This window comes from Protomyctophum parallelum, assembly GCF_964188405.1.
Source record: "Protomyctophum parallelum genome assembly, chromosome: 19".
NCBI lineage: Eukaryota > Metazoa > Chordata > Actinopteri > Myctophiformes > Myctophidae > Protomyctophum > Protomyctophum parallelum.
The window spans coordinates 30,101,791-30,126,229 of record NC_139717.1 but is presented as its reverse complement, the minus strand read 5'-3'; the positions used below and the strand labels follow the sequence as shown (position 1 = coordinate 30,126,229).

General features: G+C 44.9%; 1 protein-coding gene across 1 annotated transcript in view; it reads left to right on the top strand.

Annotated features, from left to right (window-relative positions):
• ncoa1 (nuclear receptor coactivator 1) overlaps window positions 1-24,439 on the top strand; it is a 99,783-nt gene that overhangs the window by 72,203 nt on the left and 3,141 nt on the right. The window contains exons 5-20 of the mRNA XM_083790807.1: window positions 3,377-3,483; window positions 5,227-5,404; window positions 8,258-8,437; window positions 9,945-10,043; window positions 10,657-10,797; window positions 11,277-11,424; window positions 11,858-12,839; window positions 14,360-14,599; window positions 14,913-15,240; window positions 17,754-17,933; window positions 18,186-18,303; window positions 20,487-20,655; window positions 21,378-21,695; window positions 22,656-22,760; window positions 23,107-23,506; window positions 23,714-23,879. Coding sequence (XP_083646933.1) covers window positions 3,377-3,483; window positions 5,227-5,404; window positions 8,258-8,437; window positions 9,945-10,043; window positions 10,657-10,797; window positions 11,277-11,424; window positions 11,858-12,839; window positions 14,360-14,599; window positions 14,913-15,240; window positions 17,754-17,933; window positions 18,186-18,303; window positions 20,487-20,655; window positions 21,378-21,695; window positions 22,656-22,760; window positions 23,107-23,506; window positions 23,714-23,879 — 3,859 coding nt within the window. The remainder of the gene's footprint in view (window positions 1-3,376; window positions 3,484-5,226; window positions 5,405-8,257; window positions 8,438-9,944; window positions 10,044-10,656; window positions 10,798-11,276; window positions 11,425-11,857; window positions 12,840-14,359; window positions 14,600-14,912; window positions 15,241-17,753; window positions 17,934-18,185; window positions 18,304-20,486; window positions 20,656-21,377; window positions 21,696-22,655; window positions 22,761-23,106; window positions 23,507-23,713; window positions 23,880-24,439) is intronic.

Genomic DNA, 24,439 nt, shown 5'->3' with positions numbered 1-24,439 from the left:
CTCACATGTTTAACTTTAAACACACACCTAGTGGCCAGAATTGTAGCTAGCAGGTTAAAGATTGGCCAGTTCTAAGCCAGCATGCCCTTGAGCCAGCCCTGATTTTCTTTATATGGGTGTATGGGGCTCAATAGAGGAATGTGTGGCCGAAGGTGCTACATGTGATGATGTGAGTTGTTGTGAGGCTTTATGTAATCTTTTCTACTTAAGCCTTGGCCTTTTGAACCAAGGGTTTTCTCTGGACTACAATATTTTGAAGGAAATCAAAACTACATACATTCGCATACATGGATTTACTAAAATGAGGGGAAAAAAAGATCACACTCGTGTGAAGTGAGGGGTGCAGCGAGGGCTATATCAGCCAGATGATGCCTTAGGTTGTCCTTTACTGCCCTAAACAAACATTAGTCCATAAACTTGGCTGGCAAAAAATTGCCCTAAACTACCCCAAATACACAAAACGCTTGATTAAATCGTCACTTAGATTGTCTTGGCCGCTAAAAAATAAAACATCTGAGAATGGGTTCCCCGACCTTTACTTTTTGGATACGGTATGTAGAAAAGGGTAAGAATTGTGTATCGTGGGAAAATATTCTCTGGTCATAACCACTGCCGGTATACGGGTGGGTGGGACCTCATCTCGGACCTACAGTACATAGCGGAGGGAGAGGTTCCATTATGGGGCTACCCAGAAGTAAGTTTAGTATCCCCGCTACCCAACCATCACCATCACTATTACCATTTGAAATGCCCTGAGCGCCGAGAGTAGGTGTCTCTGGGTGCCTCTGGGATATAAAAGACAGCCCTCAAATGTTGCTGCCAGCCTTCACTCTGACTCTAGACATTGTCATAAAAGCAACAAGAGTTAGTATGAGCTACAAGGATGCAGGAATTTTCTCTGTAGGACGACAACAGTGTCGGAAGACAAAGCCAAATGGATGCGTTGACAGATATGGCAGCCATGGCAAAACACCGCCCTAAGCATTGGTGGAGGACTTGTGTCATCGGACCTAGGAGGTCCATTTTTACACTCCCAGTGTAAAATAAACACTCAGGATTTTAGCTACCAGGCTCAAACAGCTCAATAGAAAAAAGCTTCTTTGTTTTTTTACATTAGAAAGACAGAGCTGTTCCCTGTTCTGCTCTGAAGCTAATGTCATGAATTACTCTCTCTTATCACTGTGCGTCTTGTGGCCTCTGACCCTGACACTAATCATTTTGCTAACCAAAGACATCCCCCTCTTTTTCTCTTTCTCTGTTCTCATTCCCGCTCTGTTTTTCTCTTAGTCTCTGTCCTTCCTTCCACCCCCTCCTCTCTTCCTCTTCCTCTCTCTCTCTCTCTCTCTCTCTCTCTCTCTCTCTCTCTCTCTCTCTCTCTCTCCCTCTTTCTGTCAGCTTCTGGAGTGAAGCAGGGTGTGTGACAGTGCAGCCAATTGCCAAGCAGCCAGGCCCCCCTGACCTTCTGTAAGGGGGCCTCTCACCCTCTTTCTTTCACCAATTTTCTCTCTCTCTCTCTCTCTCTCTCTCTCTCTCTCTCTCTCTCTCTCTCTCTCTCCCCCCATCTCAATGTTTTTCCTCCTCTGTCACTACACAGAAATGGGAACACACAACACACAATATTCGCTTCCTCCTCCAATTATTTTCTTTCTCTCTTTAAACCTAATGTCCTCTACCTCTCACCTGCATCTCCCCTTGTCGTCCATGTCTCACTTTCCAGACCCTCAGTAAGCTAGGCTGCCATCACACCCCTGTGGAGTGTAGACACAAGAAGAAATACAATGCAATATTCTGTTTGTCTACAGAGTGTCTGCTAAATGCCTAAATTGTAAATTGTGTTGCTGCAATGTTGAAACTGATTGCATTGGGTTTGATTGCAGCATGCAAAATCATAACCTGAAGTTGTCACCAATCCCTTCCATGGCTAATTTGTTTCACAAGAGACAAAAGTGACGGCTAAAGAGGCAAATATGTCTCACATCCCAAATCTGGGACAAAATGTACAAATATGGAAGATTCTCCACAGTCGTCGTTTTCACTCTGTGTTGCCATAGGAACCACAGAACTAGAAATGGCAGTCTCAACGTTAATTTACAGTAAGCATGTTGTGTAGCAGTTGTCTTGTGTTGATGTGCAGCGTTTGTGTCACTGAAAGATCAGACCCCTCTGTTCTTTTGACGTTCAATACATCAAAGACTGGGAACAAGCCAATACTTGTGTAACTGCATTGATTCTCTGCATAAGGGTCATACATTTTCAACTTCTAACTTCTACACATGACACTCAAATAGTAGTGCACACTGAGGTCACCTGCCGACGGAGGACATTTTCCACCACCATGCCCCATCCTCTCTCACAAGAGCAGCTGTGTATGAGGCCACAGAGGGAGTTAAGGACAAAAAGGGTGAATAACAAGTGGTCAACATCAGTGAACTATGTAAATAAGCCGTTAGTAGCTGAAATAAGTCCGGCCATTATGAATGTTCACGGTCATTCTAAATTTGATTGACATTTAACAGAATACCCACTACCCAGTTCCAGTATAAAACCTACTGTACCTGAACAAAACTTTGCAAACTTGTCCTAACACGGAGCCTTTTGAGGCCCTTCTGTGTGAAGGCATAATGCGGTGTGTAGAGAATGGGGGGGGGGGGGGGGGGTGTGTGTATGTGTGACATACCCGTAGGTCACAAGCAGCATTCAAACCTAGAGCACCAGGATTATTAGACCTACACATCAGTAGGTCTGTCACAATTATTACATAATCACCTGATCACAATTGTTTGAGCTAAGGACAGCTGGATGAAGTCATATTTTCATTATTATTTCCACATCGTTGTCCATGCTATTTTCAACCTGGTGTGCCTATTAGGAGGTTAGGACAAAAACATTTAAATAAAAACATTTAAATAAAATCACACTTGTGTGAAGTGAGGGGCACCCACTGTATTTTTATCTGCCACATGACGTCTTACCTTACGGCAGTTAAAACAACGTCATTAAACAAACATTAAAGTCAATAGACTTAGCTGGCAAACGATTTACGTCAAGTGCTCTGAACAAACATTGTAATGGCCTCAAATTCCTTAGACTTGAATATAGGTCTTGTAAACACACTTACAGTTCCATCTCACCGGCATATAATTTCATCGCTGTGACCAAGTTCGACGTCCCCTGTTCAAAGCCTTATATTGTAAGATTCCTCATCATCCAGTTATAATCATGCCTATTTTATAATGGCTATAAAGTTACAGTATAATCAGGCCTATTATGTCATAGGCCTAGTACTGTAGCTGCGACACATTCACACTCGCAGTACCTTGATGAATTTGTTTTTTTTGTTTTTATTTGATAAATGATGTGTTACTTCTGCCCACAGAGAAAGCGGCGCTGCTGTCCCCTGACGACGAGGTACAGAAGAGCGACATCTCCTCCAGTAGCCAGGGCCTGGTGGAGAAGGAGGCCCTGGGGCCCATGCTGCTAGAGGTGAGACTGAACACACTTTACATTAGCCATAACTAGGGTTGTCCCGATCGGATCGGGTGATCGGAAGTCTGGGCCGATCACGTCATTTTCAAATGATCGGGATCGGATCGGGAGCCAAAAACGGGATCGGGACATCCCTAGTATCAATGTTATATCCATATCATGATATTAGACTGGAAATTGTCTGATTTGGGATATTATTATATTGACCATATAATGACCCCCTTGTTTATCAAACCACTGTACTCAGTCACATATATACTATTGTGACTGATATGGCATAAACGTGTTCTATAAAATATAAATATCGGATCGGGAAAAATCGGTATCAGCAGATGCTCAAAATCAAATGATCGGAATCGGATCGAGAGCAAAAAACGTGATCGGGACATCCCTAGCCATAATCATTGCAAACTTCCTCAGAACAGCTGTTAGAAGATAGCATAGCATCTAAATCCCACTGTTGAAGGTGTCGGTGTCTGAAATCTTTGGTCATGTTCGTGCAGTGTGGCTGGTGCTACACAAGACTGTTATTTAACAGCAACCAGCTAGGACTGTGATGGTATGGAATTGTTATAACTACAGTGAATAAACTTGTCTCAGTGGTTCGACGGTTAACCAATTTTTCGCATTCTTAAAAAGAAAATGTGTGTATATCAGTTATGTGAGCAAAACGCGCATAGAGAGTGGAGTGAGCAGATGTTTATTGGAGTGTGGAGCGGGTTTTCAAAAGGTCTGAGCACCAGCCTTCACTCCCACTCCATTATAACATTGTAATCTTAAGATTTGTGTCAATCCCTGTGATTGATAAGTAATAAGGTTACAACAATATATCGTAAGATCCAGCACATACAGTACCTAGTCATTCTGAACAGATTTCTGTCATTCTCTGTAATCAGCAAAGCCTGATTGTTAATTACTTATTAAATGATGTCAAAGGTTAGCCCCCAGTGGATGGCATGAGTTTTGCGACAGCGTCGCTGTCCATGGTGCTTAAGTGTGCATTGGGGTAGTCTCTAAGGGTATATACAGTACACTGATTATTGGGTAGATGTTTGTGTCAAAAGAGCTTACTGTACTGCAATTGGGTTATGAAATGGGCATCTAAATGGCAAAGGCTTCCACTGCATGTTTACAACAACATTTTTAAATGAAGAAATCGGTGAGTGCTTTTGAATTGAGCAGCAGGGCATCTCTTTGAGCGGCAGAGTGGAGTATAAGAACAGTCTTGTGAGTATGGAGTGGTATTCTCCCCCACTTGACTCAACTCTGCTCTCATGCTCTTTCTCTAGTGGTTTACATGTACAGTATGTATCGTTGCTGTCGGGACACCTTGTTGGTCTGACATCATTTCCATTTACTCTGTGCGTATTTGACACGGTTGCTGTTGTGTTGTGACATCAGTGCATGTTGATATCCATACATGGGCATTGGATTCATGTTGTGTATGACATCAGTGCATGTTGATCTCCATATTATGTGTATTTGAGTTGTGAACTTGTGCATAATGACTCCATAATATACATAACGTACATTTGCCATCTAGGGTTGACCACATTTGATTGCCATGGTTACTAAAACTTGTTGATTGGCCTATTTTCACCATTTTAAAAATGGTTTGGACATACAAGGTTTCCACCCCACAGCGATGACATACATTATTAGCGTCCGTAACTCATTTCATCACAGTCGGGCCAATGACATTGAACCAGATTTTTACAGTACTTCCATTCCTTCCCTCAGGCACTGGACGGCTTCTTCTTTGTGGTCAACCGAGAGGGTCGCATTGTGTTTGTGTCTGAGAACGTGACGGGCTACCTGGGCTATGGCCAGGAGGAGCTCATGACCTCCAGTGTATACAGCATCCTGCACGTGGGCGACCACAACGAGTTCGTACGCAACCTGCTGCCCAAGAGCTTGGGTGAGTTGACATGTTTCTATGGGTGCAACAGTTAACCCATTCAGGCCTGACGTCGAAAAAAGAAAAAAAAAACGGTTTCTAAATCATGACAATTTTCTGAAAGATTTGAGGCACATTTTAACGATTTTTCAAAAATAGCAGACCTACAAGCTCATAGCGCGCCACTCGGTGGCACGCTATGAGCTTGTAGATCTGCTATTTTTCAATAGCTAAATTATAACAATGTTTAAAACACCAAAAGGGGTTCCTGCCCAGAATGGGTAATCAAGCTAATTTATAAAAACAATGTCGATAACAAATTGAATTTAGTTTTAGTTTTAGTTTTTGGATGTGACAATTTCTAGTTTTTATCTCTCAATTCTTTCATAGCAAAAATGTCACATGCTCACAAAGCCAGCAAATCAGCTTTTCGATCTGCTATCTTTGCTATTTTTGTGTGCCACTGATGTACGACCAACTTTAAAATGGTATATTACTGTTGGTATAAACATACCACGATTGAATCGATGTACCTGTAGTCTGTAGATTAATTATCAATTAAGTATCACCAAAAAAAGTGCTTCTCAATTATTCGATTAAAAACTTAATCGATAGAATAGTCGCTTATAACATAATGGCCTGTTTGCAGCCCTAAGATGTTTCCTCGTGGTGTGCTAGATATGAATGAATGTCATCCAACACTAGGAGCATTCAGCAGACAGGGCTATGGTGTCAGGATGATTTATGAACACACAATAAAAACACTGCATGTTAATCTAACTCCAAAGAGTGAACAAAAGGGAACCAAATCCATTTGCTTCCATTTAAACACTATTCGGTGTGGAATAAAAACTTTGGATTTCTACTGTGTAGGGTTTGGGCAAAAGGTATCCGGAGAACTCGCCAGTTTACCAACTCGCTGCACCGAAAATTCTTCATCAATGACTTCATCGTTATGCTAACATGCTGTTAGTGTAGTATGTCAAACCTACAGATGTTGTAGTTAATCTCCAAAGTGATCAAATTATTTTGTGCAATTAAATGGTCAGCTATTCAATGATAAAGTTGTATGTGAATACTAATGATAGTAGGCCTACCAATTCAGGATATTGTTTACTAATGAATTTCATTGTTTCTGTACTTTGGTGTTTAAACTTAACATTCCCACTTCATTTAGTTTAAACTCTAAACAACTATCCTCTATCTCTCAATTCAATGCAATTTAAAACAACTATCCTCTATCTCTCAATTCAATGCAATTTAAAACAACTATCCTCTATCTCTCAATTCAATGCAATTTAAAACAACTATCCTCTATCTCTCAATTCAATGCAATTTAAATGAAGGTGAAGTAAAACTAAAATGCACTATACCATGGCAACTCGGTAAACTGGCGAGTTCTCCGGTATCCGGGCAAAATATCGGATTCCCCCTTTGTGATGGATATGTTTTATTGAATGATGTGACTAAAAATATATCTTGATAGTGCCAGATTTAGTATGAATAGTATACCAGTATGTGTATTGTAAGTCTATTGATACAGCACCATGCCACAGGTTGACTGTACCAGGAGGCTTTACCATTGTTAATTCAGCTTTTGGTTCCATTTGTACACTCTTGAAAGTTACAGACTTTCAAGTTGAGAAACAGTCTGTTAAAGTCCATTTGGTCCCCTGGCGGTCCTCGGACCGCACGTTGAGAAACGGTTTGTGTTCATTTGTTGCTGTGAGGAAAGTAGCAAGGAATTACGGGGTCAGAAAAGGTCATACGAGGACAGAAGATACGAGAAGGAAGAGCAAAACAATATGTCTGAGCAGTGTCTGAGCTGTCCAATTAGTTTTCCCAAACCCTGTAATCCCCCCTGGGTTAATGCTGCACAGAGCTGTACAATCACTGACCTTATAACTCTAGATTAGTCACTAAAGCCATGCAAACTTCATTAACTGTTAACGCATGCCCCTCTTCACTTGATCTCATGAAAATGTCCAGATTTTCTTCACTGGAATTCAATTCCTAGAGGCTTCAAACGACATATCTGCTGTCGGACGGATTTTTCAGGAAATGAAGAAAACCTTCCAATGGAGTTAAGAGGTTTTGTCAGAAGCGATTTTTTAAATACTTTTCATTGGTTCAATTTCTTTTAACCAACACACGGAGTTAAAGGGTGTTCAATAGGATTAATTTATATATTTTTAATAAAAACTCAAAAATGGAGGTTTCCCCCCGACATTGACGATATGTTATAGCGTGATTTGGGGGGTTTGGGCTTCAGGATTGATTGACATACTTTCTGTACTGAAATGACGGCCTAACCCTTTATCTAAGGACAGGTCCTGGGAGACAGTCCTTTCCAGCCTCCAACTTATTATTAATGATGATCATGCATGCTTTAGCTCTTTTTATATATATTTATATTCTTTACACATGAAGTTTGAGGAGATTTGAATGTTTACATTTACAGTATATTGTCTTGGATGTGATCCACATGGACAAAACGGCCAAGTATAACCTGATGAAGGTTGTCACACCGAAATGTTTTCATCTTTATTATCTTTACTATAAGGGACAATAATGGATAATATACAATTGCAGACATAGTTTTGCTATGCAACTAAAACGTAAAATGCTAATCGTCACAACATACACATCACTTGTATGTTATCAAGTTATGTATGTTTTCCCAGTATAGGTTTGCACTTACTGTATGTCACAGGACACATATTTGTTCATACAATAACCTCATCATTATGACTATGGTTACCAATGAGCGAATACATTAAATATATTTCGTGTGATAAACAATAAAATAAAATAAAACTAATTCAACTGTGTAAACTAATTTGTGTGTGCGTGTGTGCGTGCGTGTGTGCGCAGTAAATGGCGTACCATGGCCACAGGAACCAGGTCGGAGGAACAGCCACACCTTCAACTGCCGCATGCTGAAGAGGCCGCCAGATGAGATGGATTCGGAGAACCAGGAGGCGCGGCAGCAATACGAGATCATGCAGTGTTTCACCATCTCCCAGCCGCGTGCCCTGCAGGAGGAAGGAGATGGTACGTGCACAGTGCACACGCTGCTATTAATATAGACTATACGCATACACATACACATGCCACTTTCTCATATTCCTCTCATTCATTTTAGGCACGTGATATTCAGCCAATCATATCAAAGTGTCTAATTTCTGTGCTGCCTGACCAAGTCTAATTACTTCAAACTTCTCTGATACGATGAAAAATGTTAGTAATAGGGTTTGGAATATTTTAATTCAAATATGTAAGGTCAGGAATGGGCTGGAATATTCAAGAAGGTTCTGGAAAAGGCATGATTTGTTTTTTTGACCGATGATGTTCTAGTTGTAACATGCGTTCACAACCTCAAGCGGGTGACTGAGACAAAACCATCTATGGATAATGGACCTTAAAGGTGCCTTAGCATGTTATTTAAACACTTAAACCCCTGCATCCATATTCTGGGGGGAACAACACATAAATTACACAAAATAACACATCTATAAACCCGGCTAGTTTTGGTGAAGAGATTTGGTACAGACAGAAAAAAGCGGTCCAAGTACAAAGCCAACTCGGGTCCAGTGTACGAAGTCTAGAGGGTTTAATTTGGAGATTTTGACGGAAACCAATGTAATCATTAAATAAGTAGCGGCTGAATAATTCCTTTAAGTGCCCATAACCAGAGTGAACACAGATGTGAGCATCCTGTGTGACCTGAGGTTGGAGCTGGTTGATATTGTTAAAATCAATATACTTTTGACAAAATAACTCCATAAATTTTGGTGGATGCGCAATTGGTGATTTCAGAAGAAATTTATGGCTTGACATAGTTTTGAACAACCACAGGGCAATAGTAGTAATAATTATTATTTAATAATAATGTGGACGGTTATCAAACGGGTAGAGGCATAGAGGCATTCATCGTTCATTTCCCTCAGTAGAGTAGAGTGGTCTATGGAGTTCTGAAAATATTATCGTTTAAGCAACATTAGCATGTTACGATATCTTAGCCTGGGTTCCAGCCTGATCCGCTGTGTTCGTAGATTTGTATTGTCACTTGCTACTCGGTCGTGCACCACAGAAGCCATGCTTTTTCATGGACTGCCTACTTTGGAGATAGGACCCTTTCCAGACTGAGCAGCGAGTGACAAATCAAATCCACGAAACGCAGGCTGATATTGAATATCGCCTACCTGGTGTGAATGCTTCAGGACCTTGGTGTAAAGCCTGATTCATAATTTACCTAATCATACAATCGTGTCACACACCAAAAACAGAGCTGCCAACCTGCACACATTTTGTGTACCAACCACGCAATTCTAGGTGTCTATACACCTATAATTGCGTGGTTGGTACACAAAATGTGTGCAGGTTGGCAGCTCTGCAAAAATAGCCGATCTACAATTTCACAATGCATTGCATCATAAGTGTAACTTTCAGAGATACACATAGCCTGATCGCTATTTTAGAAAGCAGACACGCGCAGACACGCGCACACAGACTGACAGCGTGTGTATGTGTGTGTGTGTGTGTGTGTGTGTGTTTTCAGACCTGCAGAGCTGTCTGATTTGTATCGCCTGTCGGATTCCGCGCCCCCAGCCGCTGCCTGTCAGCACAGAGTCCTTCATCACCAAGCAGGACCCCACAGGTAACATCACTATGAGCTCAAGTTTTGTGCTCATATGAGTCATATGCTTTTGTGTATTTTCTTTTGTTTGCAATGTTTCAATTATGATATCACTTCAGGCAATGGGGTTGTTGTTGTTGCTGCTGGGAGGGACGTTATGGATTAGCGCTCGTATGTCTAAATATGACATTAAAAAAATATGAATTTCTATCGATATCTAGTTACAATGACATTGAGTGGACAGGATTTTTTTAAGGGTAACTGTAGCATAATCCCTGACTGACACGAGTCCTGTAGTGACCGTCGCAAATGAGGAAGTGCGAAGTGGCGGAGGCAAAGACCGATCGAGATTCACTGGCTCTCAACACATTAATTCTCTTTTATTTGTAATCGGAGCATATAAAATATATATTGCCCCTCAAATACCCCAGCCACTACAGCATAGTTCATGTGAACTACTCTGGCAAAGGTTATTCATTGCAATGATCAAAATCGCTATGTGTGATCTATTATCATCAGCAGGTGTTAATTGCACACTTGTATTAATTGTAACATCACGTTTTTCATGTACTTTCGATGAATTGTGCTGCGCCATATGTGGACTCATTTGACTATGTTCACGTTCTTCCTCCAGGGAAGATCATCTCCATAGAGACCAGTGCTCTGCGAGCGACGGGTCGCCCCGGTTGGGAGGATCTGGTCCGGAAGTGCATCTATGCTTTCTTCCAGCCACAGGGCAAAGAACCCTCACACGCCAAGAAACTGCTGCATGAGGGTAAGGAGCACGGGACGGGACGGGACGGGACGGGACGGGGCGGGACGGGACGGGACGGGACGGGACGGGACGGGACGGGACGGGACGGGACGGGACGGGGCGGGACGGGACGGGACGGGACGGGACGGGACGGGACGGGGCGGGGCGGGACGGGACGGGACGGGACGGGACGGGACGGGGCGGGACGGGACGGGACGGGACGGGGGCGTACTGCCACAGATGAGGGGGGGGGGAGATGCAGGCAACAGGCCCTCCCTCCAATATGTTGTTGCATGAGGGTAAAATCAGTTTTCGAGAGTTGTAACTTAACCCGTTAAAACCTGTGTGTGTGTGTGTGTGTGTGTGTGTGTGTGTGTGTGTGTGTGTGTGTGTGTGTGTGTGTGTGTGTGTGTGTGTGTGTGTGTGTGTGTGTGTGTGTGTGTGTGTGTGTGTGTGTGTGTGTGTGTGTGTGTGTGTGTGTGTGTGCGCGCATCCATCAGTGATGACTCATGGCACGGCCATCAGTCCTCTGTACCGGTTCACGTTAAGTGACGGCACACCCCTCAGCGCTCAGACGCGCTGCAGGTTCTGCTGCCCCCCCAACCCCGACGTACAGCCCTTCATCATGGGCATGCACACTATTGACAGGTACTGAAACCCTTCATCATGGGCATGCACACTATTGACAGGTACTGAAAGAACACACACTCCACAGTCCTTTGTGTATAACATTGGAAAAACGACATCCCAAGATACTCTCTGCTGGAAGTTGTCAATTACTCATGTTCAATACCCCCATGCAGTATTTATGCGTTAGTTATTTTCTTGGCAATACCCACTTGTCCTCCATGCATAGTCTAAGCTTCACGTTCAACATTTCCCAGAGTAACATTGTTTTGGTTGAATGTCATTTCTTGGGCATACGCTACTGTAGGTCAGTAAACATTTACCAGTCTTTCATATTTATGGTGTACTGGTCTTATCAACACTAAACAGTTCCTTCCCAAGCGAGCTAGAATATTTTTGGGATAGATTGAGATTTGTCATTTCCATCATGATATTCCCTCCTCTGTTTTACCAGGGAACACAACACTGCTAGCTCTCAGGAAAACGCTAACCCCAGCCTTCCACTCACCCCAGCCAACTCAGCCCCGACCGCCTCCCGATCCCCGGCCCTCTCTCCTGGCAACGACACCTCCACGGCCAACCACCTCAACAATGGAACCGGCTCCTCCCACGGACATGGCCCGGCGACACCCGCAGGCTACCTAACGCCCAATCGTATGTGCCCCCAGCAGGTCAACAACAGCCCCTCCCCTCTGGGCAGCCCGCTTGCAACGACAGCAACCACCCCTACCTCCTTTATTTCACCCCGGCTGCCTCGGGCCAGCCCCGGGCTGGGGGGCAGCCCGCGCATTCCAGGGAACCCCTTCTCTCCCTCCACTCCTACGCCTGGCCTCCACTCTCCGGCGGGCGGAGGTAGCCTCGGTAGACAGCAGTCCGGCGGGGATGGGAGTGGGAGTGGTGGCGGTGGGACGGCTGGGTCCTTCTCCCTGCCTTCCCCTCTTCCTCAGAGACAAACCAGCACGCCCATCAGTTCCCCCGCTCGCCCACCAGCCAAACCCCCAGAGGGAGGAGGAGGGGAAGGAGGAGGGGGGGAGGATGCGGTCAAGATGTCACAACTGGGCAACGGGGTGGCTGGGGCCGTCGGGGGTGCTGACCCCAACAACAACCACAGTGGCGGCAGCCAGCGCTCGTCGTTGACGCCGTCGCCCCGCCCACATACCCACCCCACTCCTCCTCCGCCTCCTCCCCCTCACCCCCAGTGCCCCGCTTCCCACAGCACCCTGACGGAACGACACAAGATCCTCCACCGGCTGCTCCAGGACAGCAGCCCCAATGACTCCTCCTCCGCTGGCGCCACGGAGGACGGACTCTGCAGTAAGGACGTGGAGATTAAGAAAGAACCACCGGCCAGCCCAGCCACGGGACCCGCTAAAGCTGGCTCCAGAGAACCGCAGGACCACCAGCTCCTTCGCTTCCTCCTGGACACAGACGAAAAGGTGAGCTTAAAATACGTCTAGGCTTGTTATATATGATTGTTGATAGGTCATATCTCGTAAGATAATGTGTCATGCTTTTTGTTTTTCTGGGGTGGTTAGTCTGATGCTATGACGTAGGGCTGGGCATTTAACCAAAAATATATCGAAACCAACATTTCTCACCAAATTAATCTTTCTCATGTCTTAAATTTGATTGCATACATTCATGAACTGTCACATTGTTGGTAGATCTCAGTTTACAAACCGCTTTATGCCAAAATTTGATTATTTGTTACATTATTTTCTTGCCATCTACGCTTATAAACGTAGCTAGGCTATTGGGACCTATCTATGCCATCTACGCTTATAAACGTAGCTAGGCTATTGGGAGCTACCGGTATCTATGCCTGCTACGCTTATAAGCGTAGACAACAGTTTATCCATATATGAACGCGCCGACCGTTTGTTTACCTTTTAGCATTGCTCCGGGTAGTATCCACCTCCTCCTTCACCAGCAGCGATGCGATTTCTAAATCCAGCTCCGTTGAGCCTCCATTATAACCCAAATTTAAAAGCGCCGTATCTCCAAAGGTTCGAGAGCTGTCCATGGTGAGCCGTTGCGCACCCGACGATCGTAAATCATTTGAGAGTTTGTATCGCATCGCTGAAGAAATGACGTATAGTACCAGGAGCGACAGCCCCGCCCCCAGCTATTCATTTCAATGGAAGTTGCTCATTGGCGTTTTGAAGCACACGCTTCAACGTGGGCCAGCCGCTATGGGGGCTTGCTTTTCCCCACCCGCAAATGATGTGAGAGCAAAATGGCTGCTGTGTGAATATAGTCAATAAGAAAATAAAACAACCTCACTTTGCCTGTGCTGACATTGACAGATCAGACATTGATTGTACAATAAAGTTGTATGGCCTCTTGCCTGCCAACTACTTAAAAAAAAGGAAGAGGAATTGAGTAGCAGTGAACGGAGTTGTCGACACTCGCCTTTCTCACTCTGTTCACATTTCTCTGGTACAAAGCTGTGTTGCCAAAAAGAACAGATATAGCAGTAGTCAAGCTAAAATATTAGTACTTATTTATTGTACAGACCTTGTCAAAGAACTACAAGGGTAGTGTAAAAGATAAAGTCATCTTTCATTAAACGAGGAGAAATTACTAACTGTGATTTGAAATCATAACACCCAGCCTTACAATGATGTATTGGATCTAGCAATTGGGTCACATGACTCGTCAGTTATTCTCATCAGTCGTGCATCTGGAGTCCAGTAGCTTGCCTTTAACCCGTTCAGGCCTGACGTCGAAGTTTTAAATAAATGTTTTCTAAATCATGACAATTTTCTGAAAGATTTGAGGCAAATTTTTATGATTTTTCAAAAACAGCAGATCTACAAGCTCATAGCGCGCCAATATTTTTCAATAGCTAAAGCATAACATAATGCTAACACCAAAAGGGGTTCCCGCCCAAAATGCGCTAAGTAGGCATGTGAATGTTGTGTTTCTGACGGAGCGTCGGTGTGCTTTTGGAAAGGACCTGGGCGACCTGCCTCCACCGTCAGCCCTCAGCCTGCAGACGGTCAGGGTGAAGGTGGAGAAGAGAACCAGCGTGGACGGAGCGCCGTGCAGTGGTGGCGTGGCGGCCACCACTCCAGGGGGCGGGGCTTCTAAATCTGGATCGGTCCCTAGTGCGGCCGCCAGGTGCCTCAGCCCCAAAGCCAGTCCTGTTGGGGAGGCTCGACGAGACAGCCGGAAGGACAGCCGAGACTCCACGGTACATCATATGGTCACTGTAACACTCTATGATACCGTTTTGCTACCTGTACAATAACTAATTTTAAATAAATTACATTTAATTATTTAAAAAAAGAAACGTAGTTGTTTGGATTGACTAGTATGTAAATATCAGACATTGTCCCTTATCTGTTGCCTTACAGTTCATAGGGATGCCAGGGTTAATGTAGTCCATGTTGTCTCTCCTATTCATCTTCTGTTATGAATGCTTTGTTGTCCTCTCTGTTGCTATCTGCCTTCCCTCTCTGAAATCACTCGTTCAACTTTTCATATCCCTCCTACCCGCCCCTCAGTTCTCTGGCCCCGGCGACCTGGATCCTCTGAACCAGCTGCTGCCCGGCCTCAAGGGCCCCGTCGGGGCCAAACAAGGATGCGAGGACTCCGTGACCCCAGCAGCAGGAGGAGGTGGTCCCCAACTGCCTTCCCCTTTGCCTCAGCTCCAGTCGCCTTTGTCCCAGCCGCAGTCCCTTCCACAGCTGCATTCCCCCTCGCCCCAACTCCAGTCGCCCTCCCCCCAGCTCATGCTCCAGTCGCCCACCCAGTCGCAGCCCCAGCCAGCCGAGGCCAACGTCCCCCGTGGTGTGACCGTGAAGAGAGAGCCCCCCGGCACTCCTAATAGAGGTAACTGAGAGGGGTTTGATGGGTGCAAGGAGCTAAAAAAGGCCATCATGGTCGGTCATTAACACCACGAAAACATAATCTCTTTGCTTAGAATTGGACGGAATGGGGCACAGTGGTACAGTCGGTAGAAGGTCCTGGGTTCGATTCCCGCTCGTGATGCTGTGGGCGCTGGCGGCGTGTCGTCTCCTCCGCGTCATCAGTGCCCATACCCAAGGCGGCGTTGGCGAAAGGGCCTGATGGAGGGAAAAGGAACTGGTTGGAATAACGTGTTCCTTCCATGCGTAGAGCCCAGGATCACATTAGATAATTGACACAGGGGTGAAAAATGGGTTATACAATCGTGGGATACAAAATTAAAAGAATTGGACGGAATGATTTAGATCAAGAGTTATTCATGCAACAGACGCTCCCAGCCTGTGGAGCGATGTGATCGGTTTTGATATCAATAAATATCCATCCTTTTATTGAGTGCTGGGCGTTACTATTTGATAGGATGTTTATGCCGCTCGGGGCAGTGGCGGAACAACATTGGCCCGGGCCGGGGTGTGAGACGGCACGACCGGGCCACGCAAACAGTTGCTGCTAATTTGAGCAGGCGTGCATGAACGAGAGTCGAGAGAGGAGTTGTGTGTGAGGAGCTGATCACAGTCACAGATAGAGGGAAAGGGAAAGTGCAATATTTTGCCTAATATTTATGCTATATATTATTGATCGCGCCTGTGTCTGTGACATTGCGCAGCAGTGCACACACGAGAGAGAGAGAGAGAGACGTGGAGACGGAGAGAGAGACGTAGAGAGAGAGAGAGGTGCGTGCGTCAGTGTGTTAAAAAATAAATAGGCTACTACTCATCTTTGTGTTCTGTTTCACCTTAGTGAGTGATCGCACACAGGGAAAAGAAACAAGAAGGGGTTTAGAATCTAAACAGTCCGTTGTGGAGAAAAGGAAGTTATCCACACATATGCACTCCTAAATCCTCACAGAGTGATTAGCCTACTAATGAGTGACAGGTGCTGCACTTTTGGAGCGTGGCTGAGGATGTCTGTTGGAGAGAGTGTGAGACAGACTCCACGGTGCTTGTACAGTCCAGCGCAGTACATTCTCATCAGACATGATATTTTGCTAAAGTGTAGGCTATTATATAGGCTATATAAGCTCTGTATCTGGTTAATTGCGGGATTCGCGGGGGCCCGCTGGTTTTATCAGTCGTGAGTGACTGTGTAAAAAATCGTCAATCGGTCAGCTGACAGCCCGGGCCCTCAGGAGGTCCGGGCCGGGGTGTGACCACCCCCCCTACACCCCCGGTAGCTCCGCCCCTGGCTCGGGGTGTTTAGTGGCGAGACGGCCAGCTTAACTCTATCTCTACCGCTAGCTGTTAGCATAAACCCCAGTGCCAGCATACACTACACACAGCATTGGAACAAGCACACACTGTTTACCTTTCGTCAGAAGCTTTTACATGGCAGCAATGTCGCGGTACAAAGGCACAAATTAAATCTGAAATGTGAATGGCAGAAAATCTGTCAAGGACAACTCTCCTGGATTCCGACTTATAGAGGTTTTGAAAATCCTCCTTTCAACTGGTTATATTTGCAATCCCATAGTTGGAACGGTGGGGCGTTGCTATAGGAACTGGGCCAATGTTAAAAGCTTCTGTAGGACTCAACCATTATATAGACTATACGTTGGGGTGCGTACAGACCTGGGATATGACGCCACCTAGCGTCAACGTCCGTATATATACAGACTTGGGGGGGGGGGGGGGGAGAGTTAACTAGACCAGAATTATTGAGTGAGCGAGAGAGAGAGACATTGTAAACAAAGAATATTCAATAATTTATTGCTACAACCAACTTACAATAACAAGAACAAGAAGAAAGCGGAACGCTTGCCATCAGGTGACCAATAGTTCCAAACACTACTGTATAGTTCCAAATATTTAAATCAAAGAGACTTGGTGTAGAGAGAAACCCTGGGGGAAACAGGATGGAAACATCTTCGTTGGATGTGTGTGTTAAATGTAAATGTGTGAAAGATATATAACATTTATCCAGGACGTCACATTTAGATTTTGTATTTGAACACATGGACAAACCCGCACCTTGACATGAACACAGAGAATACACACATTTATCAATAGAGTAGACCAAGTGTAGTATATGGAATGGAAAAGTAATTAAACCCCTCTTTTTCTTTTTTCTTCTTAAAATTGCTAAATACAATGCACAAGGACTTAGTATCGATACAATCCATTATTTGCATCGCAAAATGATTCGATACCGAATATTTCCATTGCAAAACGATACAAAGTCAAACGATATGATATTTTGCTGTTTACATATCAATTTACTTAGATTTCTTAAATTAAACTATATAGTTACACCCCTAAAATTAACACATAGGGTTTTAGGAAGGTTGACTGGTTATTGCTTATTGCCAGTAATCCAGGTGTGTGCATCTAAATGCAGTCAGTGTATGTGGGTAACCCACTGTGTGTGTGTGTTCCCTGCATCAGGTCTCAGTGACGGAGGCCCCCCCTCAGTTTGTAGCCTGCAGAGTCAGTCACCCTTGGATTTCTGTGGACCCCAAACTCCCGGCCAGACCCCGGGACACGGAGACCCCTTCCAGAACCCCAAAGACACCACCAGCCCCTTCCCAGAGGCAGATGTCATCAACCCCTTCAACTCTACCACCGGTAAGGAAGGATTTGGCTCTGCAATCTACAACTACATTCTGCATTCGTTTGTGTCATTTGCAATTAGCACAAGGTCACTTCTAAAATCTGATTCCTTGTTTTGACTTGTGACATTATTTTGAGAAGACATTAAACATTGACGGGTGTCTGAATTATTCTGTATTCTTTCCCCCCAACCTGCTGTATATTTGATTCTGTATTTCTGTAGAGTTTTTGACTACATCTGTTCAATGTTTTGTGTTTCTGTCCCAGGTCTTTCCAAGATGGACGGTGCAGACTCCCAGTTTCAGCCGTTGGCCATGTCCGATACGCTGTCCTTCGACGGAAGCATGGGGACCCCTGTGCAAGCTCCGCTAGGATCCCCACAAGAGTAAATATTACCGTACTTTCTTGTTAACCCCAGATATATAATCATACTATGTCTGTCCCCCTCACTGTAGTCAAAACGGATGGTAAAATCTTAGCTCACATTACAGAGGAATATAGAGTACAGTGGTGTGTTCTAAACGGAGCATTTATAGCAAACTGGATGATAAAGAACATCAAGCTTCTGAATAATAGAATTGGGTGTGTAAGTAATCCCCAGGCACCTTGACTGGAACCTCTGCATTTTGACCTTCTGCTGCCGTGCTTTACTGACACTTCTACCCTCTTTAAACAGTAAAGGGCCAAGTCAAGTGGATGACAGATTTCACACCAACCATAAATAAAATAAAATGGAGAACAATATAGTATAGTACTCAATGTGAATAGCACTTTACTCTTTAAAGAGAGTAAAGCCCCACCATCTTTTTTTCCCCTTCCCAAATTTCCCAATTCTGTCACACGCTTTTACGATTTTTTATGATTATAAAATCATATAAGAATTATATGAATGGGCTAAATTTGTGTGGAAACAATTCGGAAATGTCAGAAAAAGGAATGGGTTTTCAAAGCAGTAAGAATAGGTTTGTTACTGCTGGACTGGTCTTCTCGGGCGTCCAAGACCTTCATTTAATTTTGATTTCCCCAGATGTATCAGTATTAAGGCTGTACCCTAGCCCTTATTTTAGGACTCGAACTTCGGCAGGAATTTCCGAGTGAACATTCGGACCATTTGTTTCTAATTAATTAAAAAAATAACCGTCTCGATCAGAGCGCACAGCGCGTCTCCCCCGCTCTTTATAAATCTCTCTCGTCTCTCCCAACACACACACACACACACACACACACAAAATAAATCGATCCGCAAATCCGATCATAAAAGCTAAAAGCTGCGCAGTTTAGATCCAAAAGAATGTGTCACTCTCTCGGTTCTGCACTGCTGTACTAAGTATATATAGCACTTTCGGTTCTGTCGAGGGCAGCGCAACACAGCGCAGAGAGAGAGAGAAGAGAACACCGTTTTGCGATCGTGCTGGTGTGTGTGTGTGTGTGTGTGTTGCTGATTGGCTGATTGGCTGCAGCCCATCACCAAATTAATGTGCACAGGGGATTTTGGAGAGGGACAGCAGAGATAGACATAACTTCTGACAGGAATGCACTAGACACTTTTTTTGACATGCTTATATCACATTCTCGCCGAGATATATTTTCGAGTTAATAAAAAAGGAAAAAATAATAATTTTTATTTTTATTAAAAAAAAGAAGAAAAAAAAGAATGGTCCAAACCCATTAATTAAGATTCGAGTGCCAACCCTAACGAGCGAACATTCGAACCTTGAATGTTTGGGGACAGTCTTAATCAGTAGAGAGAGATATCTGATCATCTGGCTATGTAACACTATAGTCCTCATGCCAATATCCCCCCATGTATAGTCACTGCTGACCACTACTAGTACCGTTTAGTCTGTGTACAACCCCGTGTTGACGCTCGTTCTATTTTATTGATAATAAACGCCTTATTGAGCAGGCTTTTATCGAGCCCACTATTGAGCATTTTCTAAATGTGTGTGTACCGTTACTTTAAAAGTGTATTGTATACGTCATCGTACGACTGCGTCTGCTTGTAGAGCTGCTCTTTTCGGCAACGGTAGACTAAGAAGAAGTCGCACATGGACTACATCACGTCTAGGCGACACTATTCATTCGCAAAGGGAGAGATATATATTCTAACTATATATTTTAAATAATGGCAACATAGAGACCAGCTGCAGCAGCTGACGGCGCCGCCATGCCGGTGTTGTTTCGACTCAGGTGTCGCAGACATGCAAAGGTATCGCACAATGACGCATCATGCAACCATCCGTCCCATTCACTGTATTAGCGGGGCCACTATATACCGATAACAGGCTCGACAAGCTTAAAAGTGTATCTCGTTGTCTCGATAAATTCAGAACCGGGTTTGTCATCCCTACTGCTGTATACAGTAGGCGCCTCGACCAACCTGTAGGAATCGGGGAACAGAAATGGCACTCCCCAAACGGTTTCCCCATCTGTGAATAGTGTGCTTGAATAGTGTGCTTGCTTGCAGTGCCCTGCCAAGACAGATGTTCCCCTGTGTGCTTGAACAAAAGTGTCAATAATCGTTAATTTCCCTATGGGGTGCGTGTGTGGATGTCTTCATTTGAGCAGGCAGTGCGTTCCCTGTCCGCTGGATGAAATGTTGTGTCCGCCCACCACACCTGAGGGTCGCAACGACGAGAAGGCTCTGCTGGAGCAGCTGGTGTCCTTCCTCAGCGGGACAGACGAGAGTGAATTGGCCGAGCTGGACAAGGCCCTTGGCATAGACAAACTGGTACAGGTGAGAGAGAGATGGATGTATGAATTTGATAAAAGCACAATGACGTTTTAGCCTAGTAGCCAAAAAGTGAACCCGGACATGTTGATTACACCAAGGTTTTATGTTATAAATGTTTAGTATGGGTCCCCAGCATGTAGAAACTGCCGGATGCTAACTTGTATATGTTATTTTCATAATTGGCATAATATATGACCATACCATTAACAACCTATAGAAGGCAAAATATTCAAAATGTCATCATGCTTTATCTAGCTTTATCTATATGTGTCAAACTAGGGGGTTTTCATGATGCTGAATCCATTCCAAGCATTAGTTTAAAAAACACTAGTAAAAAAACACTCATTGGTCTTAAAACGGCTATGCCCACTTTTTTTGCAAAACTAATGCCTGGAATGGATTCAGCATCATGAAAACCCCCTAGTTTGACATGTCACATGCTACATAAAGCATGATGACATTTTTGAATATTTTGCCTTCTATATGTTGTTAATGGTATGGTCACATCTTATGCCAATTATGAAAATTGCCCAACATATGCAAGTTAGCATCCGGCAGTTTCTACATGCTGGGGACCCATACTAAACCTTTATAACATAAAACCTTGGTGTACTCAACATGTCCGGGTTCACAATGGGGCTCTATGGGCTGGCTACTAGACTATTTAATCACCTTGGGTGTAATAAAAAGTTGCGTTGAACAGTAGCATGCTCTGCTGTGTCCAGGGAGGATGTTTCGAGCCCCTGCCCCAACGCTTCCCCTCGCAACCGCCCACTACCACCCCCATTGCCATGGATCCCAAACTACCCAGCTACCCATCGACGTTCACCCCGGCCCCCCAAGCCCAATTTTCCACAGAGCTGCCCACCGTGGGGCCACAGGGGCTGGGATTTGGGGCCCCGCGTGCTGCTTTCCCCGGCGGGACCATGACTATGGGGCTGAGGCCAGGCATGGCCCGACCGCAGGGCATGGCACCCCAGCTCCGACTGCCTCCAAACCAGCTGAGACTGCAGCTACAGCAGAGGTTGCAAGGTCCTCAGCAGGTGAGGATAGAATGTTGGGGCGCTAGCACCTCTTATGTCCAGCTTTTACACAGACAGACAGACAGATTTTTCTTCATCTGTTCATATTCTACCACTGCCATAATTCATCCCTCCCCTACCTGGCCTTGGTGAATTTCACTGATCTGTTTCATCTTCTGACTCCTTCTCTTATCTCTGCTGTCCTTCCCTTCCTGCATTTAGTAATCACTGCTGTCCTGGAACATGCTCCTTCTCAGAATTGTTCAGCAAAAACACTGTTAAAAAAAGGCCACAAAACAAAACCACAATCCTTACATTCGAACTGCTGTCTTGGATATTATGTTAAATATATTTTTTAATAAAAAGTTGTTGGAAAAAAAAGCCCCACTCACCAGCTGTGGATGCCAGTGGCTGACATGGCGTCATCATATCTATTTAATAAGTGTTGACATGGAGTCAACAGATGACATGACATTTGAAATGCAAGGTCCAGTGTTGGAGCTTGGGTAATTAAGACATGTGGTAAGTATTGGGAGCTGATGGTATGTCTGCTGCTCCACCTCCCAGGGGTCTAGCACACTGTAAAGGGGATAGGGGACATCATCACTCGGCTGATACCAACCATAAGCTACCTATTTACTTAATTACTTACAGACCTGCTAAGAAACATTATTTAAGCCAGGAAGCATATCTGTATTGTCCGGAAACACACATCCACTAGTATTCATTTTGTTTGTGCCGTCTAGGTTTTATAGTTCGCAACTGTGTATGAGGAAATGTATTTCAAGTACTGCCTTGAAAGAATAAATCGAATGGTGACAAAATGTCAGGAATGCTTGGGGAGCACCTGCTGTGGTGGTGTGTGTGTGCTCCGCTTATATTAATGTAGAAGAATTGTGGGGGAGAGAGGGTGCAATTTGTCCCACAAAGGCACATCAGGCAGTGTGTGTGTGTGTGTGTGTGTGTGTGTGTGTGTGTCAGCTGCAGAACAGACTGACGGCCATGAACCAGTTTCCGGGGGGAGCGCAGCAGCACATTTCCATGGGGATGCGTCCGGGAGTGCAGCAGCCTCAGATGCCCTCTCAGGTGAGTCACCCCACCTACACTCTCACACTTACAAATGGGTTAATGGAACACTGAGGTCATTACTGTGTACCTACTACTAGTGTTTGGTCCATTGTATTTATGTATATACATATTTTTTGTTTTAATTGACGCAAGCCTATCTACTACATGGCTTTTAAATATAAATAAATACAATATATACTGTGTATTTTCAGTATATGCTGTTTCTGTTCTTCCCGTATTTGTTATCGACCCATTGCTTTTCCTTCCCCATTACACTGCCCCTCTCACATCCGTCCATCCATCTTCTCTGTTGTTTGTCCTCCATATTTCCGCCTCCTCTGTCTGTCCGTCCGTCTGTCCTCAGCCTCCGTTGAATGCCCAGATGCTGGCCCAGCGTCAGAGGGAGCTCTACAGCTTCCAGCACCGCCAGCGTCAGCTCCTCCAGCAGAAGGTCCTGCTGATGAGGCAGGGCATCGTTGGGGGGCCTGCCGCCGGAGCCGCCCGGCTCCCCAAGGGTCCCCCCGCCACACCCCAGCAGCAGCAGCAGTTGAACTTCCCACCGGGTTACAGCCCCATGGCAGGGAACCCCCCTACCTCACCCAGCCACTTCAACGCCATGTCGGGCGGACCGCTGGACCCTAAGTTGTCAGGACGAGGACCCCTAGGGAGCCAGGCGCTGATTGGGGGCATCCAGGGCCAATTTGGGGGCACCGTTGGGAACTCGTCGGTGCAGCAGGGGCTGTTTCAGCAGTTCGGAGCATCTGGTGAGTGCACAGTAAACATCCGATCCGAGTGTTCCATTTAACTCAGAAAGTGAACAAATGTAACATAACGGTAACATTTGTATACGCTCCTTATTGGTCTTTAGAGTGGATAAATGGATACTTGTGATTTTACTGTGTACAAAACAAGATCCTTAGCATCCTGAGTGTATTATGCTCTTCTTAAACGTGTGCTTCTTTTTGTCACAGCTATAGTCCAGCAAGATCCGCCTTTCCCTGCTGAGCTCGGTCCCACAAGCCCGCTGTTGTCACCTCAAAACTCCACCCCCCAAAGTCCATTGCTTCAGGCTCCACCCCCTGGCTATCAGTCGCCTGACATAAAGAATTGGCAACAAACAGCCATCGGCACCAACAGGTGAGCTGGGCAAGTTAAAATGGCCTACATAATATCTTCAAAGAGACAAAATCATGCACAGATATACAGTACAGAGCCACTTCATTTGTCAAACATACTGTGAATAGGAAACTTGTGTTGTTGCCCCCTGCATAGCATACATGTACTCAGGGGTAGAGTGGCCGGATAGGAACCACAAGGTTCCCAGTTCGAACCCAGGCTCCCCCAGAGTTAGTGTCCTTGAGCAAGAATCTGAACTAGGGGTGGGTCCCGAGACAGATAGGCACGCTGTGCCAGTGTACAGACGGACAACGTTACATACAAACTTTAGCTGTTGACATAATTATTAAAGTTTCTTAAACGTAACTAATTTTCAAGTGACGTTTAAGGGGCGAAACTTTTGTGCCTTGCCTGAGTTGCCTGCGAGACTGTGTGACTGTGTGTGTGTGTGTGCGCGCGCTGCTCTCAGACATACTTTTATTTGTTATTGTCAGTAGTTAGTAGTAAGGGAAGTAGCCTACAACACTATTGCCCTGGGTAAATACAGAATAGATATATTATATTTAAAATAAGGAAAACAT